General features: G+C 39.3%; 1 protein-coding gene across 1 annotated transcript in view; it reads right to left on the bottom strand.

Annotated features, from left to right (window-relative positions):
* The window catches only part of CSMD1 (CUB and Sushi multiple domains 1), a 1,215,136-nt gene that overhangs the window by 414,179 nt on the left and 773,319 nt on the right, over nt 1-27,638 (bottom strand). The window contains exons 17-20 of the mRNA XM_017887857.1: nt 20,144-20,260; nt 17,937-18,152; nt 11,459-11,647; nt 622-791 (exon numbers count right to left, since the gene is read on the bottom strand). Of these exons, the coding sequence (XP_017743346.1) occupies nt 622-791; nt 11,459-11,647; nt 17,937-18,152; nt 20,144-20,260 (692 nt within the window). The remainder of the gene's footprint in view (nt 1-621; nt 792-11,458; nt 11,648-17,936; nt 18,153-20,143; nt 20,261-27,638) is intronic.

Raw genomic sequence — 27,638 nt, 5'->3', positions numbered from 1 at the left:
CTGGGATTTTATAAATCAAGGCAGGACCTGGGTACCCCCGCAATCAATATTGAGATTATGACTTGTCCTGGCTTGGCATCTCCTCATCAGCCCTGTCTGTGACCTGACCACAGTGGCTGGATTTGCCTCCATTATCACTTCAGAACCTTTCCAGCTTTCCACATTATGGCCACATTTAAAAATCAAGATTAACTACAGAAAGGTTGGTTTGAGGACCCTGCAAGTTTTAATAGTTACAATTATGTGCCAGACACAATGCTAGGAATGTCCACTTATGTTATTAGATTAAATCCTCAAGACAGTCCAAAAAGGTAGGTACAGCTGCATTTTCTTACACATAAGGACGCTGAAGATCAAAAGTGTTAAATAACTTGCACGAGGTGCTGGACTAATAAATGTTAGATCCAGGTTTATCTACAACGTTATTTCAAAGTCCACATACACTGTTCTAAGCGAAGTGATATTACACCTCCTGAAACTCATTTGTAAATAAATATAAATAAATCATATATAAAAAGAGATGTCAATATGTGCATATATCTATATGTAGAAAAACAGATAGACAACATATTTTTTGAGAAGAAAAGTTGGAGTCATCCTGTGGGAGAAGATTCTTTTTACCTTTAGAGTATCTCCTTCAAACAGCTGGAAGCTTCGTGCTCGGAGGTGAATACCCTTGCCGGCTTCTGTTTCTATTTTATAGATACACTCATGGTTATTATCATAATTGGATGGAAAATTTGGAGACAGTAATGTTCCTTCATTTCCTTTGACACTTGCTCCACATTCAGCTAAAATAAATAGGACATCAGAGAAAGAGGATTCAAAAGTGGAATTACTGTTTTTAACAGATTAAAACCTTTAAAATCATGATAGCCTCCTCTTCTATCAATGTATGTCTGTTAATAATACATTATTTTAAAATAGATCAGTGATTTTTTAAAATTGTTTCACCAACTGGACACAAAAAGATACCCCGCTTAGCTCATTTTCAAAATTGTCTTATTTATTTTAAGAGAATGACCTCTGACTATGTGGAAGCAGCATGTAATCATACAGAGAGTTCTAGAATAAAACAGAGGTGCTCCGGCACCATGGCTGAGGGACCGTGTCACCAGGTTGTCACAGCACCTCTCCCACCCGCCTCGTTCCTGCCTCATGAAATGTCTCCACCAATTCCCATGCACCCATTCTACCATTATTTCTCTGCAGTTTTTCTTCACTGGTATCTTATGGCATCAACTGGGACGCATTCAAAGTGGAATCTAATGACAGACCAAACCACTGAGTTATCTTGTCACAGTCTTCAGGATGTCACAGCCCTGAAGGCCTTAACATTATGACTTAGGATGGAAGAACATTCAACGGCAGTAAATATCTGCTTCTCCCCCTTTCCCAATGAAGGAAGAGGATAGTTGACTTCTCGATCTAAATTTATACCAAACAAAATTCCTCTTATCAAGGTCAAAGTGAAAATACATATAACTGTCTACTTTCTGTCAACCTGGGGAAAGTCGCTTAACTTTTCAGCACTTGTTTCACTGTGAAAGTGAACAGTTTAGGTCAAGAATGCTTTCAGCTCCAAAATTCTAAGTCCAATACAATCACACACACACACACAAAATAATAAAGTGGCTACATATGCGGGCGCACACACACACAGAGGTTTGCATGTGCCAAGAGAGCTCCACAGGAGTCTGCACCAACAATTTTACAGACTAGATGATGTGCCATGAACATTTTTTAAAAAATGTGTTTAGTGATATATATAGTATATGATACATATCATGTGATATGTAAGATGCATATCACGTGATATATAAGATGCATATCAAATGTGATATATATGAGACATATATGTGATATGTGATATCACATGTGATATGTGATATATGTCTCATATATATCACTAAACTATATATAATTATATGTACTTCTTTAATTTGGGGTTTAAAAATTTGAAACAACATTCTAAGCTAAAATATTAGATTTCTGTTGCTTTTAAAAAGCTAATTCCCCCATATAATGGCACTAATTGTAAAAATAAGGTTTTAGGATAATGCATGGCTAAAAATATCCATTTTGTGAAAATATCCTTAGATTTCTTTGTGAGTTAAATATGGACTTGCAATTTTGATTTATATAGACTTCTATTATGGGTAGATTTCTTATTGTGTAGACCCAATCTGAACTTGGTTTGAAGGAGGAAAGTATGATTTTCTGTTCTGTTCCTTTTGTGGTTTTCTATTTCTGTACTTTTCTAAATAAAGTTCTTAAACATCGATAGTCTGCGATATTAATGTTTTCCCATCTACTTTCATAATGCCTCAAAGCCCACACCGATGTCGCAGCTTTTAATACCCTCAGAGCCATACACTTTACTTTCACCATCTAGGTAAGAAACATCTCTGTTAAATGTTGGCATTGTGTAGGCTAACATGTATTCTAGTGGACAAGTTGTTCAGGCTATAGAATTTGAATCCATTTAACTTATTGAATTATTAATAACTGAATTCTGCAGATTGAGATCTGTAATATATTTTACTTAGCGTATTTTAAATAATCAAATAGCAGCTTTTATATGTCCCCAACTAAAATAGCGTCTCACGCCTATAGTTGACATATGTTTAATTTCTACGTTTGGTTAAATGAATATGAACTTGGGATTCCTAGCCTCCATGTCTGTCTGTTGTAAGCATCCAACAGAATCCTATTCGTTTGAAGAATAATTGTTAGTGTGGAAAGGAGCCATCAGTTAATGCCAGGTATGTACTGGAGTGGAGAAGAAGGATGCACCGAGTGTTCTTTCTCCGTGGTTGCTCAAGGTATTGCAGAATTTTACAGATGACTTCTGGGGCCCAAATTGGCCCATTGCACAATGTCTGGTTCTCTACACCTCTCACTCCGCTCTTTGACAATGGAATCAATCACAAATTACGTCACTGACATGGCATCCTAATCACTGCCGCAGGAGTTGCTAGAGATCCATGCTGCCCCCACTGGTTTGGCATCATTGATCTCATGATGCCTCCATGTGAAGTGTGGAGAAAGCAGGAGCGAAAACCTGTGACAACTGGGTTACTCTCCTCATCCGTCCTTAAGAAAAGATGAAAGAGATTGGGATATGGTTTCTCAGGTGCAAGTGTGAGGGTGAAGTGCAGGCAATTGTGACGCTAAATGATGCCATTGGATTAAAATCATTTTAAGAATTACAGTAATATAATTATATAATAGGTAATTATATATTTTGCTATAGATTATAACTATTAAAATCCATTTAAAGACACTAATATATTATACCCCATGAGTAGTGTATATTATAACTCCATTTATAAATACATATAAATATATTTATATCTATAGAATATCTATATTATATATAACATATATCTACAAAATAGATATAAATATATAAATATGGAGAGAAAAGCAACTGATGTGTTTCTCATGCTCCATACTTGGGCATCCCTACTCCAGCCCACACCTTGCTGGTGTTTGAACAGTGATCCTTCTCTATTAGCAATTTGATGATTCGCAGACAGTGTAAGGTTGAAGAAAAATGGCTTTACAGGCTGGGGGCAGTGGCGCACGCCTGTAATCCCAGCATTTTGTGAGGCTGATGGGGGTGGATCATGAGGTCAAGAGATTAAGACCATCCTGGCCAACATGGTGAAACCACGTCTGTACTAAAAATACAAAAATTAGCTGGGCGTGGTGGCACGCGCTTGTAGTCCCAGCTACTCGGGAGGCTGAGGCAGGATAATTGTTTGAACCCGAGAGGTGGAGGTTGCAGTGAGCTGAGATCCGCCACTGCCCTCCTGGAGACAGAGCAAGACTCCATCTCCAAAAAAAAAAAAAAAAAGAGAGAGAGAGAGAGAAAGAAAAATGGCTTTATAGTTTAAACTCAACAACAAGCTATTTAGATAGTAAGCTCCTTGGAAAAGTTAATAATTTGTGGATACTGAATATCTTTGTTGGATGTTCTTTTATTTATTTTTCCTTCCTGAAGAAAGTGTCTTTCACATAAAAGCCAAAATAAATGAAAATAAAGTTTAAAGAAGCCAAGCTGTGTGTCCTCCCTCGGCTGCCCCATGGAGAGAAGAGTTGGGGTTTCCAGCTATAAAAGGTGCTGTCCTTAAAGGAAATAAAATAAAAACGTAATTCTAACAACCAGAGAATAAAACCTAGTCACAAATACTAGAGAATATTTAAAATTGAATTTAACAAAAATTGACAAAGGCAACCATTCCAAATTTAGGTCTTTTATTAGGTTTACAAGTTTAAAAACAATTCATGCAATTGAAGATATACTGGCATAGTGGCAAATAAATAAATCATTTTCAGGTGGGGAAGGAATGCCAGGACATGGGCACAGTCTCAGGTGCAAGACAAATAGGATGTTTTTATGACTTTATCAACATGACCGAAGTGAAGCATCACAGGAAGGAACTACGGGAGAGGGGACTGCAAACACAGCCTGAACCAGCTTGTAGGGAACGCCAGTGCTTCATTGAACCATGGCAGGAGGTCCCTGAAAGAGTTTGGAGCATGGACGTGCCCTAATAAAAGGATGTTTGGAAAAGAGGAATGCCTTAAAACAGTTGAATTTTAAAGACTCTAAACAAAAACACAGAAGGTATAGATGTTGTGAAGATTGACTTGTGACACAAATTCTAGAATTTCAATAGAAGAGGAATATCTTTGAAGGTTAAAAGAAGTAATCGTAGGAAAAATAAGTTGTAGTAATACCATGCCTGATGGGGTATAGGAATTTATCTAATTTTTTTTTTGGTCTATATATCACTTACATAATGCATGCTCTTATTAGTATTACATCATTGGCTGGGCGCGGTGGCTCACATCTGTAATTCCAGCACTTTGGGAGGGCAAGGCAGGCAGATTACCTGAGGTCAGGAGTTCAAGACGAGCCTGGCCAACATGGTGAAACCCTATCTCTATTAAAAATACAAAAATTAGCCATGCCTGTTGTCCCAGCTAATTGGGAGGCTGAGGCAGGAGACTTGCTTGAACCCAGGAGGCGGAAGTTGCAGTGAGCCGAGATCACGCCACTGCACTCTACCCTGGGCAACAAGAAAGAAGCTCTGTCTCAAAACAAAACAAAACAAACAAACAAACACAACCATGGAAGTATATAACAAAACTAAACCCATGTTACACATGAGAAAACTGAGGCACAATAACACTAATTAACATGCTCAAGATCACACAGGTGTGAGAGGCAGACTATTATTTGAACCCCAGGCAATCTGCTATCAGAAGGTGCAATAATTGTGCTATGTTTGTTAATACACAATCTTGGTAATTATTCCTATTGGCGGATATTAAATAATCCGTGAGGGCTACTTGCTTATGACTTTAATAACCTTGTGGTTCCAACAGGATAGGAAAGTGATGTTGCTGAGGGAAGCAACTTTCTGAATGGTATAAGTTACTATTTTACAAAACGTTCTTTGAAGAAACATTGGTATACTTTTGGAGGCTTGTCTTCTGACTTAATTCTGTTTTCAAATAAAATTAGAAGAATTCTTGTGAAAGCTTGTTATCTCCTTTCCTATCTGCTCTCTAACACTACCCCTGCCTTTCTGACCAAGATACCACCAGATACCTCACATATCACAAAATGTTTCCTTTTCCTTGTTTCCACAGCTGTGCAGGCCGGCTCCCAGTATACAAAAACAGATACAACGTGATATTCAAATAAAAGAATGGATGTGTCAAAGAAACTGAGAGAGGTGCTCCAGACCCTGGGGCAGTATCGCGGAGGACATAATGTAATAAGATACTGATATTAAGTAAAGAGCAAGTGCTCAGAAAATCGCAACAGTTAAGTGGCCAAAATTTCAAAAATTATTTGAGCTTGATTTCAAACATTCATTGAAAATCACCATTAGAACAATTAAATGCTTCATTTTAAAGAAGTTTTTTTAATAGTCTATTTAATATTAATTTAAGATGAACGAATACAATGTTTCTTAATACAAATCACTTGCTGTTTTATAAAAAAGCTACTGAAATGGTAATTATAATTGAATTGTCATTTAGATTTTTGCAATTGGACGAAACTAATTAAAATTAAATTAACACAGAGAAAGGAATTAATTGATTTTTCAGTCAATTCTTCTGTACAAAGGCAGCTACCTGTGAAATCTGCTGTCTCAGTCTGCTTGGCCTGCTGTAGCAAAGTACCACCGAGAGAGTGGCCTCAACAACAGACAGACATGGAGGCTAGGAAGTCCCAAATTCATAGCATTAACCAAACTGTCTGCTATAAATTGAATACATATTCAGATATTAGGGAAGGTTATTTTATTGGGGACATTACAATAACTTGTTTATTTGATTTTTTTAAAAACTAAGTAATTATAACCTCTTCAAATCTGCCCTATCAATAGAGCTTAAATTGCGATTCAAATTCTATAGGCCCTGGCAAGGCAAACTTGTCACCTAAATAATGTGGGCTACACAATGCCCCCTCAACATTTAACAGAGATGGACTTTTCATTACCTAATGGGCCCTGCAAAGTTAAAGGCTGTATGGCCTTCTGGTTATTAAAATGCGGACATCGTTGTGGGGCTTTTGAGGGGCTTATGGAAATTGGGAAAAACCATTAATATGCAGACTTTCTATGGTTTTAGAAGCTTATTTAAAAAGTACAGGAAATAGAAAAACAGCCTCAAACTAAGGAACAGAAACATCAAAATCTACTTTCTCCTTTCAAACCAAGTTCATTGTGTTCTACACAATAAGTAATCTTACCCATTAATAGAAGTCTATATAAATCAAAATGGTCTGTAATGTCCATATTACTCACAAAGAATATCTAAGAATTTCAACAAAATGCGCTACTATTTTTAGCCCATGGCATTATCCTATAAACTTTATTTTTACTAATTTTAGCTGCCATATTGGATTAGCTTTTAAGAGCCAATAGAAAAACTAACATTTTAGCTTAGAATGTTGGTTGTTTCAAATTTTAAACCCCAAATTAAAGAAGTACATAGAATTATATATAGTTTAGTGATATATATGAGACATATCATATCACATATCACATGTGATATCACATATCACATATGTCTCATATATATCACATTTGATATGCGTCTTATATATCACATGATATGCATCTTACATATCACATGATATGTATCATATATATTATATATATCACTAAACTCTATATATTGGTATTTTTAATGAGATATATTTTTAATATGTCTCTCTCTATAGAGAGAGAGTTTAGTGTTAAACTAGATCTAAATTAAATTAAAATACAGGCAAGATATTTTGTTTTACTATGCTTGTTGGAAATAACTTATAATCCATTCAAAAATTGAGGATAAGGGTGTTGTTGATTTTTTTCTTTTTTTATTTCGCCCAGTGACTTTCTACTTTGTCAAGCAAATAGAGTTAATACAGTTAATCAATAAGAGGCTATATCTCACTTTCATTCATTTTTTTAAAAAATTGTCTTACTAGATATGCATTTAAGGCTTATGCTGACGTATATATACAGCCCTTTAACACCCTGAGAAAATTTTTTGTTCAAATAATTCTGAAATGATGCCATAGATGCAATATTAGGTTACAGAATTATAGCGAACATTTATCTCCATCATATGTGCTAACTTTGCTCCTGCTCTTTTGACCAAAATACTACAAAATGTTACAAAACATCACAAAGTATTCAGTTTTTGTTATTATTCAAAAGCTGTGCAGATGGAATTCTAAATGTCCTAAGCTAATCACGACTGCCCTGGCCACAATGACTGCTCAGGAATTGGCATGGGACTCAATGTGGGCCAGTGAGAGGAAACCCAGGACTTGTACATAAGCGATCCTGACATAGCTGTTTCCACAGAGCTGCAGGATGTGGGGCTACAGCACTGTATGTGATGATATGAGATCAGGAAGCCACCTACTGCTTTACCCAGGTTGGCAAAACTGAGAGATGCTGAGACCTCAGGTTCTTGTTGATGAGGTTGAACCCTTGATCAAACCTCACCTGAAGCTGTCCCTGTGTATGGACTTTATATCACCTTACCAATAAACTTTCATTTTGACTTAAGCCAATGTGGGCAACTTTTTCTCTAACTTGCAAGTGAAAAAGAAGATCCTAAACAATACATGTATAATGCACATGCCAACAGGTGCCAGAAGAGAGGGTTTGAGCATTGAGGTTGAATACCCAAGGTACATATGATATTATTTCTACCATCCTAAATACATCATCAGGTTGAAAAAACCCTAAAATGAATAAACACAAATAATAAAAAAACTTTCCACCTCTTTCACTGAAAAGTGACTTCATAGAAAAATAGTTCTCAGCTCACTAGAAATTCCATTTAAGGTCAGACATTTATTAGGGAGGTTAAAACAGCATGTTTCTAACTCAGTCGACATTTCTTAGGTATCACCTGCAACCTTTGGTATGGATTTGCTTCTTTTTTTGCCACAGGCAAATCATCTTTATTTCTATAATTTTAGAGAAAGGAACATGAAGTATGGATGAATCAAATTTTTGAGATGAAAAGAGAAGCTTCTGAGGAAAGCAATTTTCCTCTTTTGGATACACAGAGCTTAGGGATGAGGCAGCCCACTGTAAAGCAGCCATCAGTCTGAGGAGGAAGACAAAGAGATGAAGACAACTTGAGGCCGGGTGCGGTGGCTCACGCCTGTAATCCCAGCACTTTGGGAGGCCAAGGCGGGCTGATCACAAGGTCAGGAGTTCGAGACCAGCCTGGCCAACATGGTGACACCCCGTCTCTATTAAAATTACAAAAATTAGCCAGACGCAGTGGTGGGCGCCTGTAGTCTCACCAACTCGGGAGGATGAGGCAGGAGAATCGCTTGAACTTGGGAGGCAGAGGTTGCAGTGAGCCGAGATCGCATCACTGCACTCCAGCCTGGGTGACAAGAACAAAACTCTGTCTCAAAAAAAAAAAAAAAAAAAAAAAAAAAATGTAATGGCAAAAACTGCAATTACTTTTGCACCAACCTTAAAGAAAGAGCCCTGGTGCTCTGTTGGGCCTGAGAGGGCTCCATCTGTCTGCACAAGGATGCTGGGTGAGTGCTGGGTGCACTCTGGAGAGCCAGTGAATGAGGGACTCTGAGCCAGGACAGGGTGGAGGGAAAGTGATTGCTCTGATTAGTAGGGGAAGCACTGACCAGGCTCTGTTACACTGGGCAAATTGATGGGGTTTTCACTTTGGAGAGAGCATTCTGGGAGCTGTGGCCCCTGGGGTTGGTGGGGTCTGGGGAGCCGGGGGAACCATCAGGGGGAATGGGGGGATATGGAGGGAGTTGGAGCTAGGAAGGTGGGGAGGAGGAGCCTGACCTTAGAGCTCTGCAGTGGCCAGAAACCTTCAGAACTAGGAGCTAAGCAGGTGTGGGGAATGAGACAGAAATGAAGACAGCACCCAAATGCACCAGAGGGGCTGCAAGAAAAATCAGGGAACTGCAGGCAAAATGCAAAAGGCTAAATACAAAAAGGGCCTGTCCAAGGCCCTCCGTTTCCCTGTTCAGTGCAGTGGTTAAAGGCTGAGTTGCAGGCTCCCTGCGTTCGAGTCTTCCTAGCTCTATGTCCTTGGGCAGTTTGTAGGTTCTTTGTGTCTTAATATTTCCACCTGTAAAAGGAAACTGTCACTCGTAGGGTTTACTTCATAGAATTGTCGTGGGACTAAATACATTATTACATGGAAGGAGCCTGAAGCAGTGGCTGGTCTACCATACAGTGTTTAATAAATAGTAACTATTCTTCCAACTCTGGTTACTTATTCTTTCATATTTTAGACCACAGAGTAAACACCTGAATGACAAGAAAAACAATGTAAAGATAATGACTCTGGATGAAATAGAATAACATTTAATGGGTCTTAATCATTATAATCAGTAGACTACTTACTGTTCCATACCTAGATGTCACTTTGATTTCATTGAGTTGGGGGTTTTGTCCAGACTTCAAACAATCTCAGTTAGGAGTCTCTGGAATAGACTCCAACCAACTCTGGGAACTCCTAAGATCATCTACAAAATACCATATCTTTTTTTTTCTTGAGATAATATTCAAAATTTGCCTTCCATTCTCAAACAAATATTATAACCACAAGAAAGTAAGAACCACTATTGTAGGATAAAACAGATTGTAAAATATATAGACACCTGTTTTGGAAAGAGACACAGATGATTTGATTCATGTTTTTTGTTTAATTTTTTTAATAATGAAATTCTGACTATGTGTCTCTCTGGCTCATTAAAATTCAAAAAGATAGCTTTATCATTTGAGTTACATAATATTCCTAAGCAACTCCAAAAATCAAAGAGATTCTGTACCGTGGTAAAATAAAACAAGTTATGCTAAACAAGTCAGGCTAAGTGAACAAGTTTGTGTTTTATATGGATTATTACATTTTATCTTCAGACCTCCCCCACCTGCCTCCAGTTCGTTAACTGGTTAAATTAGTGTGGTTCGTATTCTGGACTCCATGGACTCAGAAAGCTTGGTGTTAAGGAGAACCTTGGTTAATCTCTCACCTCCCTTTTTTCTTCCCAACGACATTAGTCAGTTTTCTGTAACTTTAAAGAACAATTTGTAAGACCCAGAATATGCTGAGCAACATGGCTGGGTTGCTATGGCAGGAACCAGACCTTGTCCATATAGCTAACTACGAGAGCTCTGGCTGTGTGGGCAACACACCCTATTTAAGCTACGACAGCAGCTATGATTCTCCTTTGCTAAACTTCTTACAGTGGCACGGTTTCCAGATTGCCAATAAACGTCGCCCTACTGGATCAACAAGCCAGCACCAGCACATGAGCCCAGTACTTCATTTCAAGGTACCAAAATAAAAGTTCCTGTTACTCTTTGGAATTATCTCTTGGATTCCTCCAGAACACACTGAAAAAGCCAATTCAGCATTCAAATGCCTATTATGCCCACTTAGCAGGAGTGTGCAACCATCATCCAATCAAAGGGTACAACTGACACAAAAACGAAATTGTCACCATCGTTATACCAAGGGACATGTGCTGCTTTTAAACCAATATAATTGTCAGAGGTTGCGTTATTATAGCTTGGCTTCTTTCTTTTTCATTGTTTTCTTTCGTTTCAGATTTTCTCTCTCTCTCTCTCATATATATATATATATATTTTTTTTTTTTTCCCCTTCATAAATATGCTTGACACATGCTTTGGTTTCACTCTTGTTCAATCATAAAATTTCAGAGCTGAAAGGGACTTACATTATAGATGAGCTCATTCAAGCCCAGAGCAGTTAGGCAGCTCCCCTCTCCCCTGGTTGGCAGAGTGGGGCCCATATTCTTACTCCCTCCTTCCTTGTCAACAACCCCCAACCCCGTCCCGACCACCCTGGGCTTCTTGCCTGGGCTATGCCCTGTCCCCATGGATGAATGAAATGAAAGCGTGTGACCACCTACCCACACACCTTGGCAGAGGTGCACTCCACACACGGCGGCCCCCACCCAGGCAGGTAAGCTTGGTTGCACCTTCTAAGCGATATCCCGGGAAGCAGGAAAACGTCAGAGAGTCTCCCACACCAAAGCGAAAACCAATTCTTCGGCTGAAGGCAGGGACTCCAGGATCATCACACGGCTCCAGGTCGTACTCTGAGACATTCAGAGACAGAGTAAATGCATGAGGATTTGGGTAAATACACAATGATTAAATAGCAAGAGTAGAAAGGTGCTATTACAAAAAATAAATCTATACACATATTTTCCCCAAACACTTATAACTGTTACGTGCATTTTTTGTCTTGTACTATGAACTGTCTAATGACAAACGACATGGGATTTAGAATTTTTTTTTTTTTTTTTAAATTGACAAGTAAGAATGAGAGTTACTAGAGGCTGGGAAGGGGGTGTATGGAGGGAAGGATAAAGTGCTGCTGGCCAATGAATACAAGGATACAGTTAGAAGGAATATGTTCTAATACTTGATAGCAGAGTACGGTGACCATTGTGAGTAATAATAAAGTGTACATTTCAAAATAGCTCAAAGGCAAGATTTGAAATGTTCCCAACACAAAGAAGTAATAAATGTTTGAGGTGATGGGTATCTTAAGTATCTTCATATGTTTGTCACACATTCTACTCATGTATCAAAATATCACATGCACCCCATAAATGTGTACAATTATTATGTAATTGAAGACAGACAAATAGCATATTAAAATGAGATAATTCACTTCAAAACTGTCAATTTTAGAGTGTGGAATAATTTCACTGATATTTCTAATTGCTTAAATTGGTTACTGTATCCCTCCCAAAGGTGCTTTTTGATAACTAAGGCATGAAGCATAACATAAAAGCAAAGGCACAGGGCTGTGTTTGTGGAAAGCTTATCATAGCCGATTTCACCTCTAGAATGTACCTCAGTGAGGAATAGTGGAATTTTCCTCTGTTTATTTTCAATCTGTAAACAGTGTGAGATTGAAAAGTAGGAGACAAGATTTTGTAATAGAATCACTATCTCACACCTTGCTGTTATCATTTTCCTTCTATCTAAGGATATACTGTGTACACTCAATTCAAACCATACTCTTCCTGTCATTTCTTTAAAAACAACTGAAAACTCTTGCCAAATAGGAGAATAATTTGATATTATTATATGCTATACCTATTATCTTATATAAAGAAACACCATGGTCCTGTGGTTCTTTGCTTTGTGTATATTTTTACTCCATAGTTTATACAATATCCTCTGAAAGATGCTTACAAGGACAGAAAGCCTGAAACAATATCGCGAGGTTAGAAGGTGTATATTAGTTGTAACCATCTCAATTAGGCTTTGTTAGGATTCTCTTACATTAATTGTCACTTAATCACTATTATACAAAGTGTATTTACACTATGTACATGTTCATCTTCATCTAACCCAAGAAAGTGTATTGTCCTCAGAATTCCATCTTCTCACCTACTCAAACACTTTGTTCTTGGAGTTTATCCTTTTTCTTTTCCTCATCAGTTCTCTTATTTCCATCAAGATAAAAATACATCAATCTTAAGAATGAGGTAAACAACCAAACCAACCAACAAAACAAACTAACACCACCAATCTCTGGACTTCACAGTCACCCAACCACCATATTATTTCTCTGGTTATCATTAGCACAAACTTTTCAAAGTGTTGGGTGTAGCTTCCATTTTCCCAACTTCCCTTCTAAGCCTCTCTTCATCTCATCTATTCAGGTTTTCCTTCACAGCCTTCCACTCAAATACATCTTACCAAAGTCACAGTGACCACCAGATGCAAAAACCAATGGTCAATTCTTAGTCCTCCTCTTACTAAGTAGGTTTCAAAACAGTTGAATGCTCTCTTCTTTCTTAAAAGGCTCTCCTTTCTTAGCTTCTGGGATGCCACTCTCCTCCTAACTCACTGGACCCAACTTTTCAATTGGCTGATTCGGATCTTCTGCGCCCCATGTGTTGAAATTAACTGCTGATGGCTTTCCAGTATTTCTTTTTCTTTAATATGATCCTGTTATATGAACTGAAGACGCTTGTCAATTGCTTTCAAATACATCCCTCAATATCTGCAAGAGAAAAAGTCTGTATTTTCTTCCCAAACCTGCTTTATTCTTAGTGTTTGTGATGCAAAGCATAGCATCCTCATTCACGCAGGTTGAAAACTTTGACCCCACTCTGTATTTTATGCCACCCCTTCACTTCCTACCAATCAAGTCAGCTCTACCCTAGCATCCTTCCTGTAGTCTGAGCTTCCATCTGGCATCTCTTGCTGGGATTGCATAACATGTTCTTGTTGAGACTCACACATTATCTTTCAAATAACATTGAAAAAGGTCAGATCATGTCAAGCTCCTCAAAACCATCCAATGGTTTCATGCAACATTCACCATTAACATCCACGTTACTTATGTTATGTGCCCTCCATAACTAACTTCACATCCTTCCACTTTCCCCTCAGTTTCAGGGGTCAGTCTGGCCGCAGTGCCCCTCTTCTTTATCCTAAATTTGGTGGCCTGGTCCTCCCGTTGCACTTCCTTCTGCTGACAGCCCACCCAAATTAGCTGTCCATTCTCTGCTTCACAATCAAGTCTCAGCCTGTCACAGAGACCTGCCTAGGCAATTAAAGAATGAGTACTCTCTCCTTTGTCCCAGGTACTCATGACTCAACCACAGAAGAAGAAACAGTATCCTCATTGGAAAATTTATGGTACCACTGAAGGAGGCAAATACAGAAAAGTAATTTTGGGAAATAAATAATTTTGGTGTAAAACGTTGTCATGGAAATGTTTTCTCCTATGTTTTATAGAAGAAAACAAATTCTGCTTAGGGAAAAGAAGAAAGGCTGCATGTCAGAGACACCCTCTGACCTGGACAGGAGGAGTTTTGCCTCACGAAAGATGCAGAAAAGGTTTTTTTTTTTTTTTTTTTTTTTTTTTAGAAAAAAAAAACAAAGTCTCGCTGTGTCACCCAGGCTGCAGTGGCACCATCTCAGCTCACTGCAAGCTCTGCCTCCCAGGTTCATGCCATTCTCCTGCCTCAGTCTCCCGAGTAGTTGGGACTACAGATGCCTGCCACCAAGGCTTTTGAATGAAGAGAAAACCACATATGTAAAGGCACAAAGTTGTCCAAGTTTTAACCTTTTGAAGAGAATGACTGAGAAATGATGCTAATTCACTAGAAGTTAGCACTCAAGAAGTAGACACATCGTAGCAGGTGGGAAAGTGCACACAGTTAGCAACCAGTAGCAGACAACGTTATGTAGAATGGGGATTGCGCAGATTTAGCTAAACCAACTGGAATATGGGGCTCTTTTTCTACAATATTACCATTAACATCTGCAGAAATACTGACTAGGAAACACAATCAGGAAATACTGCCTTAATAAGGCCTTCTGAGAAAGGCAGAAATAAACTCGATTACCAGGAAAGAATGCAGATATAAAAGCATATGAATGCCATTCATGATAAACAACAAAGTCTCTGGATGGGTAAATGCTTCATTTGTATAATACATTGCTTGTTACCTGTATACTTAAAAAATAAACTCCATGGTATCAGTGTCACTGGCAATTGTGTGCAGCCCAGTTTCAAGGCAAAAATCCTTCCAATTGAAATAACTCCTCTGACATATCTAAGGAACTTGTTTACCTTAAAGCTGGCTTTGCAATCAAAAGTGTTTTATTATTATTTTATTTTTTAAAACCTTTATTTTATTTTTTAAAACTTTTCTGCAACTGTCTAGATGAAATTGATTTCTTCTGCAGGCTTTAGGTATTATTTTCTACTGGTTATATTGAAACGAATTGTTCTAAATGTTTATAGACTGTTACCACTTTAAAGATCCATGAAAGAGTATTTGGTTGTTGGCTTGCTTGTTTGTGTAAGCAGTTTATAGAGAATGTCAGCTGTATAGTTCCATTCTGACTTTTGGTTATTTGTATGGTCTGAGAGCGTTACACAAAATCCATGTGCTGGAAATTTGATCCCCTTTTTGGGGATGTTTATGTCACTAGGGATCCACCCTCATTAATGGATTAAAGCCATTATAAAAGGACTTCTGGTCTTCTACCACAAGGGGACATGGCGATCCTCCCTTTTTGGTCTTACACCCTCTGCCACGTGATGACACGGCAAGAAGGCTCACCCCAGATGCCAGCACCTTGATCTTGGACTTCCCAGCTTCCAGAACTGAGAAACGAATTTCTATTATTTATAAATTACATACTATCAGGTATTGTATTATGGCAAGTGGCACAAACAGACTAAGACAGTAGTCATCAAAAGAGTTACTGTCAACTCTGTGCTAAGGGCACCGGAATAAGAAACTGATGCAGTAAAATGAACAGAATTTGCGTCGACTCCTGAGAAACACCTGCAGAAGTGAACAACAGACTTGTGTCGCTGCCATTTTCTTTTTTTGGAGAAGTCTATTTAAATTCATTTTGGATCATGATGAAAGTAAGAACAGGAGCAAGTGACATTCTCATAGTGATACTAATTGCGATACACCAGGGGAGAATGCACAGAGAGAGGGATTTAGGAATTAGTGTTGGAAAGATTTAAGTCTTTGATATATAAAGTGGCACGTTTCATGATTACTGCTGATTACAACAAATTTCCAAGAACTCAAGTGGTTTAAGCCAGTCTTGAAAGCGTCACGTGAGCAGTGAAATACCAAGAAAAATCAACAAAGTCAGATTAAGATAAACGGCAACTAGGTAGAATTAGAGGGAGGATAAAATAGTTCAGAGCATCTTGAAATCCCCAAGAAATATTTTCCTAGAAAACGCACTTTTATTTTACATAATGCTACTCATCATGCAGTAGTTAGTAGGCAATTGTGAAGTTCTTATTACAGTTGGCTCTTGAAAAATGTGGGTTTGAACTACTTGAGTCCATTGGAACATGAATTGTTTTCAATACACATATTGGCAATTTTTTGGAGATTTGCTACAACTTAAAAACACATGCAGATGAACCGTGTCATCAAGACATATCTTAAAAATTAGTAAAATGTTAGTTATGTCATGAAAGCACAAAATAAATGTAGATACTAGTTTATTTATGTGTTAATTGACTGTAGGCCTTTGGTCAACAGTAGCCTATTAGTAGTTAAGTTTTGGAGGCGTTAAGAGTTATACTCAGATTTTCCACTGTGCGGGGGTTGACACTCCTAACCCATGTATTATTCAAGTACAGTCGACCTTGAATAATACAAGGATTAGGGGTGTCAATCCCCGCACAGTGGAAAATCATCTTACTTACAAGTAACTCATCTTACTTATGAGTAAGACACAGCAGTAGAGCTGTAGCTTATATAAAAGTGGGGCAAGCAAACTTTCTACCAAGATTTTTGAGTCTTAGTCTGGGGGATAAGATACATACTCAAATATTGCAACACGTGATCTCTCATAAGTGGCATCAAAAGTTATTAAGGAATTTCTGAGATCTCAAAAGTAGAATAAATTACATGTGACTGTGGTAAGGGACCACCTCATGAAAATTACATTTGATCTGGGCTATGAGGAATAAGGAAGGAAAACTCTCTTTGTCCAAAGCATCATATGCACAAATGCAAGTTAACGTGATTGTTCCCATCCATTGGCAGTTGTAGTGCAGCAGGGCCCTTTTCGTTGGCAGAGGGTAGGGGTGTGTTGGAAATAAAGATATTGCAGAGGTTTTGAGTGTGTGACCCATTCACATTTTGTTTATATGACCATGTTTATCTCTCACATGTTTGGCCAGCTTTTAAGTGGGGGTAATTTTTTTTTGTATCTGTAAAAAAACTAGCATCTATGTCATAAACTATACAAATTACACAAGCTAACCCATACAAATAATTTCTGCTGTAATATAAACCTTGTGCAAATATTATCTATATATTATCATTACAAATAATGATGTTACCAACTTGGAGTATTTTTTGTCACTGCATATGAATATATGAAACTCTAAGCTCATCCTCAACTGTGTGTGTCCACGTGCTTCCTTCATCCTAGAGGTGGTTGTCAATGAAAATATTGGCAACTACTGAAGGGTAGAAACCAATGCAATCAGGTGACAACTGACCCTGAGGACGCCTCCCAATGAGGAAACTTTCCTAAGAGATCTTGTAGAGTTGGTGAAGAGAATCGAGTAAGAAGGGCTTTGCAGAAGATAGTGACATTTACAGATTTTTCAAGAATGAGAATTCACAGATTGTGTAACACAAAGTGGCATTTTCTGGATGCCACATAACTGTACTTGTGCCCTGCTTTGTGAAGGCTCAGCTTCCTGCACCCCATCGGTTGGAATCATGCCTGCAGTCACGCATGCACACACACACTCATGCACACATTACACACACACACACACTCACACACATTCTCACGAAGAGAAATAGCAGTATTGTTGCCACAGGAGAGAAACGGCAAACAAGACCAACATACCTGAAAAAGTGATGTTGAAGCCCTCGTATGAAATGGAGAAGTCTGATATAAACCGAAGCTGGGCAGTGAAGTTTCCAAACAAGCCTGCCTTGATCGTATGAGGTAACACTGACCCAGTGAGCCTGGCGACGGGCTCGGAGAAACTTCCATCCTCTGTGATCAGTAAATAGTCATGGGAACTCTCAAGATGAAAGGTGTGAAAGATCATCTGAACTCCTGAGAAACGAAGGAGAGAGACAGAGAGAGAAAGAGACACAGAGGGCAGAGAGGGAAAGGGGCAGAGACAGAGATGAAAGAAATGGAGAGGAAGAGGAAATGACAGGGGAAGACAGATTCCCGAGAGTAACAGCCACAGAGATGGAGATGATAGAGAGATGAGAGAGAGAGAGAGAGAGAGAGAGAGGTAGAGGAGAGAGAGAAAAAGAGAGAGGTTAGGAGAGGTAACAGTTGCTGAAAATTTTTTTCTGGATTTAGACACATCAAGCCTTAATCAAAATATTAAAACATTTTCTTAATATGTAAATCTAGCTTTGAAGTTGAAGAAGAAAATGGGTGGAAAGAGGATGGCTTTAGAAATGAAAAAAAGCAGAGGGGTTAAACAACAAAAATGAATACTTAAGTGCATATAAGTACAGATACGATGTAAATATGAAGATATGATGTGGATATGAATACTGAGGTAGATAAGGAGATTATAGATGTAGCTATATATAGATACAGATATAGATGTAGATATTGGCATAGATATGAATATTTAAGAAAAACAGGTGAGAATGTTTACAATGGGTTTCATTCAAAAATTGTCAGTAGGCTCTTAGGGACAGTATTTGTCCCAGAGGGACAAAGAACCAGACAGTTTTTCAATTTACACTAAACAAGTGTCCTTTAGAAAATCTTAGTTGGAGGTCTGTACAACTGAGGAAAAACTTCCTTAAAAATGTAGTTTTAGATGCCCCTAAAGCATATGACCTCATAGTAACCAGAACTACAAAGTCTTATTTCTGGATTCCTATAGTGAAATCAATAAAATTAACTGTGAATAGATACCTTCTAATAAAAATGTGTATTTTTATGATTATAAAACTTCGGTCACTCATAATCTGTGTCTTCGTTATGCTTAGTTTCCTTCAGAGCAACTTCTTCTTTTGTGTCATTCATGGTAGCATACATAAGTGTCCCACAGTATACATAATAAAATGTAGCCATTTAATATTAAGTAGGGTTCAAATCTATGTGAAAAGACAAAGTCTACATAATACTTATGTGATCGAAATTCCAAAAAGACTCTTTTGTATTTTACTCTTTAAGATAGAGTCTCACTCTATCTCCCAGGCTGGAGTGCAGTGGTGCAATCTCAGCTCACTGCAACTTCCGCCTCCTGTGTTCAAGCCATTCTCCTGACTCAGCCCCTGGAGTAGCTGGGATTACAGGGATGCACCACGATGCCTGACTAATTTTTTTTTGTATTTTTAGTAGAGACAGGGTTTCACCATATTGGCTAGTCTGCTCTGGAACTCCTCACCTCAGGTGATACACCTGTCCTGGTCTCCCAAAATGCTGGGATTACAAGCATGAGCCACTTCACCTGGCCCCAAACAGACTCTTAAAAATGACAAGTTCAGTCACAGAAAAAAGAGTCAGGCTACAATCCTAAACCTAGTGATTATAATCTACATTTCCTACACAAAATGCAAAATGTCCTGGTGTTCACTATGCTTATCTATAATGGAGGATAGAAATATCTATTCCATGAGGCATCTCTGGATTATGTGAAGATAAATTATTCGTTATGTGTGATGATACCAGGTAAACATAAAATACAAGGAAAGTACAAAAACTGTCCCAGATTTATCATGGAAATTAGAAGTTAGACAATAGCTTATTTCCTTTTATTTAATTAATAGTCACATTTTATTGAATAGATGCCTTTATTCCTTACCATGATACCTACATTTCAAGCTTTTATTGACATGCATATATTCAGGTTATCTGATAAACAGAGAGCAAAACAAGGAATCTGTTTTTATTATACAGTTGAAAGACTATTTTTCTTCCAAAATCTTATTAAATAATAAGTCAAAGTTTTGAACTATCCATGAGAAAAGTAGTTATCTCACTTGTTTACACTGTAATGTGCTTTTGTTTTGTTCCCACGTTTCTGTCTCATTTACTTGTCACTACGTTTGAGACCTACGATAGATTCTTACCTTTTCCGTGAGACACTTCAATGGTCCACGTGCAGTTTAGAGAGTTTGGATAAAAATCTGGAAACCCAGGAGAAAGGACTGTTCCACTCTTTCCATGAATGTAGCCTCCACACAGGGCTTAAAATAATAAAGAGAGATGGTTGTAGCACTAAAGTTTCACAATGATTGCCAGAACAAAATACTGGTTTAAACGGCATGGAATTTGAAGGGGCTTAACAGATCTAATGTCATATCCAAGAAAAACCAAGCAAAACCTGAGCTTTATGTTACTTGCAACTATATTATGCTGGTTCATATGTAGGCATCTTAACCACTACAAAACCTTGACAACATAACACAGAATAAAGCACGGCAGGAGAACGGGAACCTGCATTCACAAGCCTCAGAACTGCAGAAATAGTGCAGGTGTGCACTCCTGAGAGCTGCTGGTCTTCTTCAGCACCTCAATGAGTTCAAAACCCCTGAACAAACCATGCCGTGTTCAAACACTTGCTTCAGACACTTATTTTGGAAGAAAAGAAGGGAAAGTTTTATGTAATCATTTCAATGGGAAAGTGGCAACAATTAGGGTGTCAGTGGAATATGGGAGCTTAAGTGCTCAACTCTGATATCAGAAAGTTAAGAGTTCAAATGCCGGCTCAGCTACTCACTAGCTCTGTGATCTCTGGTAAGTCTCTCAATCCTTTACATTTCTCCCATCTTGAAAACAGAAATTATGATAAAATCCATCTCATGGATAGGTGTTTGCAATGATTGCCATTGCAGAACACAATTTACAGTGTGTAATAGATACTAAATGATTAAAATGGTACCTACTGGTAGATACTAATCAAAACATTACCTACTGAGAGTTGCTAACAGGAATTCAATTCTTAAGCCATCAATAATTTAACATTTTGAATAGACTCCATGTACCCTAATTTTACAAATATCAAGAGGAGAATATTGACATGTTCCCACCAACTTTCTCCTTTTATTTCATATCTTAAGACATCTCAAACTATCCTCTGAATGGAAGCACTGGACTGAAAAAGAATAAAAGGAAATGGAGTCACCAGAGCCAGAGGGTAGAGGCAGGAAAGGCAATTGCTACTCATGCTCTGCAAACAAACAGCCACGTGTCTTGCGAGTCACCAAGTGCTCCGGGTCTTGCCCTTCTCCTGGAACCTGTCCACCTGCAGTTGTGAGGCCTATGGATGCCACCAGCTCAGATCTCGAGACCTGGCTGCCCACCCTCACTGCAGCACCTCCACTGTGGTGGTGAAGGATATGTGCCGGCATGACTGGGCTAAGGGCTGCCCAGATAGCTGGTAAGAGGCTGGGCATGTCTGTGAGGGTGCTGCTAGGAGAGATTAGCGTTTGAAGCAGTGGATTAAGTGAAGATTTGCCTTCACCAGTGTGAACTGGCATCATTCAATCTGCTGAGGGCTTAAACCGAATAAAAAGGCAGAGAAAAGGCTGGGCACGGTAGCTCACACCTGTAATCCCAGCACTATGGAAGGCTGAGGCAGGTGGATCACCTGAGGTCAGGAGTTCATGACCAGCCTGGCCAGCATGGCAAAACCCCATCTTTACCAAAAATAAAAAAAATTAGCCAGGGATAGTGGCGGGAGTCTATAATTCCAGCTACTCAGAAGGCTGAGGCAGGAAAATCAATTGAACCCGGGAGGCGGAGGTTGCAGTGAGCTGAGATCGTGCCATTGTCCTCCAGCCTGGGGCAACAAGAGTGAAACTCCATCAAGAAAGAAAGAAAGAAAGAAAGAAAGAAAGAAAGAAAGAGAGAAAGAGAGAAAGAGAGAAAGAGAGAAAGAGAGAAAGAGAGAAAGAGAGAAAGAGAGAAAGAGAGAAAGAGAGAAAGAGAGAGAAAGAGAGAAAGAGAGAAAGAGAGAAAGAGAGAAAGAGAAAGAGAGAGAGAGAAAGAGAGAGAGAGAGAAAGAGAGAAAGAGAAAGAGAGAGAGAGAGAGAGAGAGAGAGAGAGAGAGAGAGAGAGAGAGGGAGGGAGGGAAGAAGGAAAGAAAAGAGAAAGAAAAGGCAGAGTGAAGAAAAAATGTATCTTTTCCTGAGCTGGGACATCCATCTTCTCTTGACCCTGACTTCAGAGCTCCTGGTTCTTGAACCATCAGACCCAGGACATACACCTTCAGCTCCCCTGGTTCCCAGGTCTTCAGCCTCAGCCTTAATTATGCCACTAGCTTTTCCAGGTGTCTAGCTCAATTGAACCCAGGAGGTGGAGGTTGCAGTGAGTTGAGATCCTGCCATTGTCCTCCAGCCTGGGGCAACAAGAGTGAAACTCCATCAAAAAAAAAAAAAAAAAAAAAAAAAAAAAAAAAAAAAAAAAAAAAAAAAAGGAAAGACAGAAAAAAAGAAAGAAAGAAAAGGCAGAGTGAAGAAAAAATGTATCTTTTCCTGAGCTGGGACATCCGTCTTCTCATGACCCTGACTTCAGAGCTCCTGGTTCTTGAACCATCAGACCCAGGACATACATCTTCAGCTCCCTTGGTTCCCAGGTCTTCAGTCTCAGCCTTAATTATGCCACTGGCTTTTCCAGGTGTCTAGCTTGCAGAGGGCAGATCTTGGGACTTTTGGCCTCCCAACCACATGAGCCAATTCCCACAACAAATTTTGGTTCTGTTTCTCTGCAGCACACTGACTAATACATCCACTTATACGTGCAAGGTTCTCTACTCCTCTGTGTTTCCATAGCCTCATATGTAAAAGGAGGCAGAAATCACAGCTCACTCCTGCTTGCTGAAGAATGAAAGCAGTGAATACATGTAAGGAGCTCACAATAGTGTCTCACAAGCAAAACATCACTCAGTGTCACAATTTACTATGCATGTTACAAGATTCTTTTGCTTTTTTTAAAAACATGTTCCCATTCTGTGCATGTATGTATTTATACTTCCTTTCTTAAACTAGGTAGGATGGCCTATCATGAAGTAAATGATATTCTGAGTAACTTCTTCCAACTAGTATGATCATTCTGAATTATGTTTTATAAAAGCCTGCTCCACAAAGAATATTCACAAAAGAATTAGATAATCTATGAAAGATGTGACAAGCCTCATCATGCTCACTAACCATGCATCTTAAGGGAACAAATCATCTCCTTTAATATGTAAACCTCATGGGAAGCGTGATATAAAAACCAGCAAAAGAGAAAATTTTTAAAATAGGTTCTAGAATATTTTAAGAATTTCTTATGGAATGTTTGCATCTTCAGATTGCAGTGACTCCACATTCCACTGTGAAAGAAGACATTATACATCCCACTTGAAATTATTCAACACATAGTTATTTGGCACCTGCTATGGAGCAGGCCCTGTCCCCAGCATCAGGGATGATCAATAATAAGAGAGAGAAAATATCTGCCCTTGTAAAGTATGCATTCTGGTTGGAAAAGACAGGATAAAACCTGTAACAACATAAAAGGCAGATGATGTACAATGTTGGGAGATGACACATGACTGTGAAGAAAATCGAGAAAGAGGGATGGGATAGCCCGAGGCTTGTGGGTGGCCAGGGGTGCCATACTTACGAAGTGGTCTATAGATAAGGACTTGAGAGAGACAAGGAAAACACTGGACACCTGGGGAAGAATTTAGGTAGAGAAAGTGGCTAGGACCAGGGCTCAAGCTACAGTGGAGCTGCAGGTGTAGGGAGCAGAAAGGACACCTCTGTGGCCGGTGGTCGTCAGAAGAGTTGGAGGTTTCTTTCAGTGACATGATGGGGCACTGGATGGCCCTGCCTAGAAAAGGATGTGACCTCATGACCTACCTGGGGTTTAGCCCTGCTCCTGAGGCTGTGCTGAGAGAACACACAGGGGTGGCAGGGCCCTGCTCCTGAGGCTGTGCTGAGAGAACACTCAGGGGTGGAGGGAGGAAGGCGGTAAGGACCCCGAACCAGGGCATTGGCAGCAAGATGGCAAGACATGGTCTGAACCTGGCTGTGTCCTGAAGGCAGAGCCAGTGGGACTTTCTCCTGAATGGGAGGTGGGCATTACGATTAAAAAAAAGGAGGAGCTGGGGTTGATTGTGAGGACTTAACCTGAGTGGGAAATAACTACAGGGTGAGACTTGAGACATTGAGAGAATCACATTATAAGAGTAAGGCAGGCATTCAGCTTTGGATATTGAAGCTCCGTGTCTGCTGGGCTTGTGTGTGGAATGGTTGACATTGCAACTGGATGCACAGGTCTGGAGTCCATGAAAGAGGGTTGAGCAAGGGATAGAAGGGAGACCACAACTACGTGAGATCAGCGGTGCAGTGAATGTAGACATAAGCTTCCACAGAGGAAACTGATGCCAGTGCACCATGTAGTGGGATGAAAACCAGCAGAGGACAGAGGAGTCCTAAATTCAGAAGCTTTGGATTGGTCACTTTTCACTGGTCTGTGATTGGATTGGTGTGAATTGATGCAATAACTTCTCAGATTTTTATGAAAACATTCACCATAATGAATTTAAAACATTTTAAGTAAAACTGAGACATCTTATATCCAAAGCTACTTGTCAGTGGTCTGTATCCCAAAATCTGCATATGTAAAATAAACTGATAAAATTAATTCATATCCAACTACATTTAACAGCATTAAAACAATCAATCTTTATTTTATCCTCTGTCTTCATATCATCAAGAAAAGTTACTTGTTCATCTATTGGGGAAAAATCTGGGAGGGAATGTGCTGATGTTTTCCAACCATATCTCATGGAACCTGGAAATCACTAACCAGCCCTGTCACGTTGCCATTAGGTGCAAAGTGAGACAGAAAGTTAGAGATAAAGCTGCTGTCAGGCTCGTTTAGATTTATGTGGGTGCAAACACAATGTAGTCCAATTCACATACATGAAGCCTTTACATAAAAGTAATTCTGTCCACAAATCCTATAACATTTTTCAGGAAAAGGAAATTTGATGTATGCAGAATTGAATTGGTATTCTCACCTAAAATTGAAGTGAGGAGAGGAGAGAATAAAATGAAATACCTGAATTACATTTTAGTGTCTATACAGGTTATGGCTATATTCATATGGAGACATGCCTACATTCCCTTAGCAGAGCTACAAATATAGCTGCCCATAATTTGAATTACATTGATCTGTTTCTTCATGCATGGCAGATCCTTTTCTGAGTAGCTGTGAAAGTCACAATAAAATTTTACTGTTGCTATCCTTAATACTACAATGTCTTGAGTTTTACTTTACTATTTATGTGACCTACCCAACATCAAGGATGCAGGTATGTTACATCAGAAATCTTGTGGAAGGAGGACTAAGATATGCAGAAATCATTGAAGAACAAAAGAGGAGACCTATGTTGTGATATTTTCCTGACTGAGTTGAAGTAAAGCATCCAACTGTTTTTTTTTTTTTTCTTTTTTCTTTTTTTTGAGACCGAGTTTCGCTTCTTTGCCCAGGCTGGAATGCAGTGATGAGATCTTGGCTCACTGCAACCTCTGCCTCCTGGGTTCAAGCAATTCTCCTGCCTCAGCCTCCCCAGTAGCTGGCATGTGCCACCACGGCCAGCTAATTTTTTGTATTTTTAGTAGAAACAGGGTTTCACTCTGTTGGCCAGGCTAGTCTCGAACTCCTGACTTCAAGTGATCTACCTGCCCTGCCTCGGCCTCCCAAAGTGCTGGGATTACAGGCATGAGCCACTGCACCTGACCCATCCACCCATTTTTCAAGTTCTATCTTTTGTCCTCTGCTTTTATTCATTCATCCATCCAATCCTGCATTTAGAGTTACTTATTAAGAAACATACTACTGTTTTCCAAACACTCTTTGATGCTACTGGGCACAGAACAATGAGTAAGACAGATTAAGTTCCTGTTTTTCCAATGTTTACATTCCAATGGGGAAGGCAAATAACTTAGTTTTTAAAATCCAGATAACGGCCGGGTGCGATGGCTCACGCCTGCAATCCCAGCACTTTGGGAGGCCGAGGCGGGTGGATCACGAGGTCAAGAGTTCGAGACCATCCTGGCTAATGCGGTGAAACCCCGTCTCTACTAAAAAAAAAAATACAAAAAATTAGCCAGGTGCGGTGGCGGGCGCCTGTAGTCCCAGCTACATGGGAGGCTGAGGCAGGAGAATGGCATGAACCCAGGAGGTGGAACTTGCAGTGAGCCGAGATTGCACCGCTCACTCCAGCCTGGGCGAGAGAGCTAGACCCTGTCAAAATAAATAAATAAATAAATAAATAAATAAATAAACAAACAAACAAACAAATAAATCCAGATAACTAGGTCTGATTTACTCCAAGAACAAGAATATTAACTTGTTTTCTAAATTCAAAGGAAGTCTAGGTGATTAGAGTATGATGGACATGCTGGTGAATCAACGAAGTGATGAATGCACATCCTGGCAAATGTCCACTCCCAGGATGATGACTATGGAGTAAGTGATACAAGGTTGGAGGAAACGCAGAAGATCAGAAGCAACCCCGTGTTAGCAGGCTGCCCTGAGACAGGTTGTCTGCTGAGGTTTCCCTGCCAACTCATTCCTGCGGCTTCCTGCTGATGTTCACGGCAAAGCACACAGCCCTCTGATGGATTCTGCACTTCCCACCACCCCTTCACCCCATCACTTCCCCTGACCCTGCCAAAGTCTTCTAATCGATGGAAGTTTGCAGAGTCAGTTATTGTTGACTGGAACTAAGAAACTGAATTCAACCAGTTTATGGATGGGAGGAAGGTGGCAGTTGAAGCACGCAGACAATTTCACAGGCAACGGTGATCTCCATGTTAGAGAGGGTGGTGGGAAAAGAGGAGCCGGTGATTGTAAACCTTCTAGCTCCCTGGACGGTGACATTCACCTCCACCGTGCCAGCCGTAACTTGAAACCTGACAGCTTCCACATGTACATGTTAAAACTGACCTCGTTCTCCAAATATGTTGAATTTCCAACTGCTTGCTAGGTTTCTCGGGATGTCACCTTGGAGTCATCTCTCTCTCCTAAACTCCTGTATCCTCCTAGTGACACTTCTATCTACTCCCCACCTTGACTTTCTTCAACTGGTGTGTCTCAGGTCATTTTGGTCTCATCAATCGCCTAGCCTCTGCATGTCTGCCTCTTCCTCAAAGAGATCAACCTGTGAAAGCACAGCCTTGGGCCTGATCTGTTTCCATCTTTTCTCTCTTTTCCATCATTTTCTTCTTCTCCTGAAACCACAAACACAGTTCTATTTGAAGCCAGACTTAATGAATTACTTTCCACTTCAATAATATTCATAGACTCTCCATGCCCTGCAGAAGTCACTGAATTTATTCATATATTTATTTATATGAATAAATATATTAAATATATTTTTATGAATAAATATGTTGTTCACATATGTATTTATAATAGAAACATTCTACCAAAAGGAATCTTGTGCAGAATCTCCCAATAGGAAGGAGGGGAGTAAATTAAGGCAGTCCAGTTGCACAGGAGAGATTCCAATCCTGATTGACATCCCCCGCCTCACTCTCAGAAGAACCCTGGTCCTCACAGTGG

The sequence above is a fragment of the Rhinopithecus bieti genome, unplaced genomic scaffold (genome assembly GCF_001698545.2).
Source record: "Rhinopithecus bieti isolate Rb0 unplaced genomic scaffold, ASM169854v2 scaffold_15838, whole genome shotgun sequence".
NCBI lineage: Eukaryota > Metazoa > Chordata > Mammalia > Primates > Cercopithecidae > Rhinopithecus > Rhinopithecus bieti.
The sequence above is the reverse complement of the archived record's forward strand: the minus strand, read 5'-3'. Positions and strand labels throughout refer to the sequence as shown.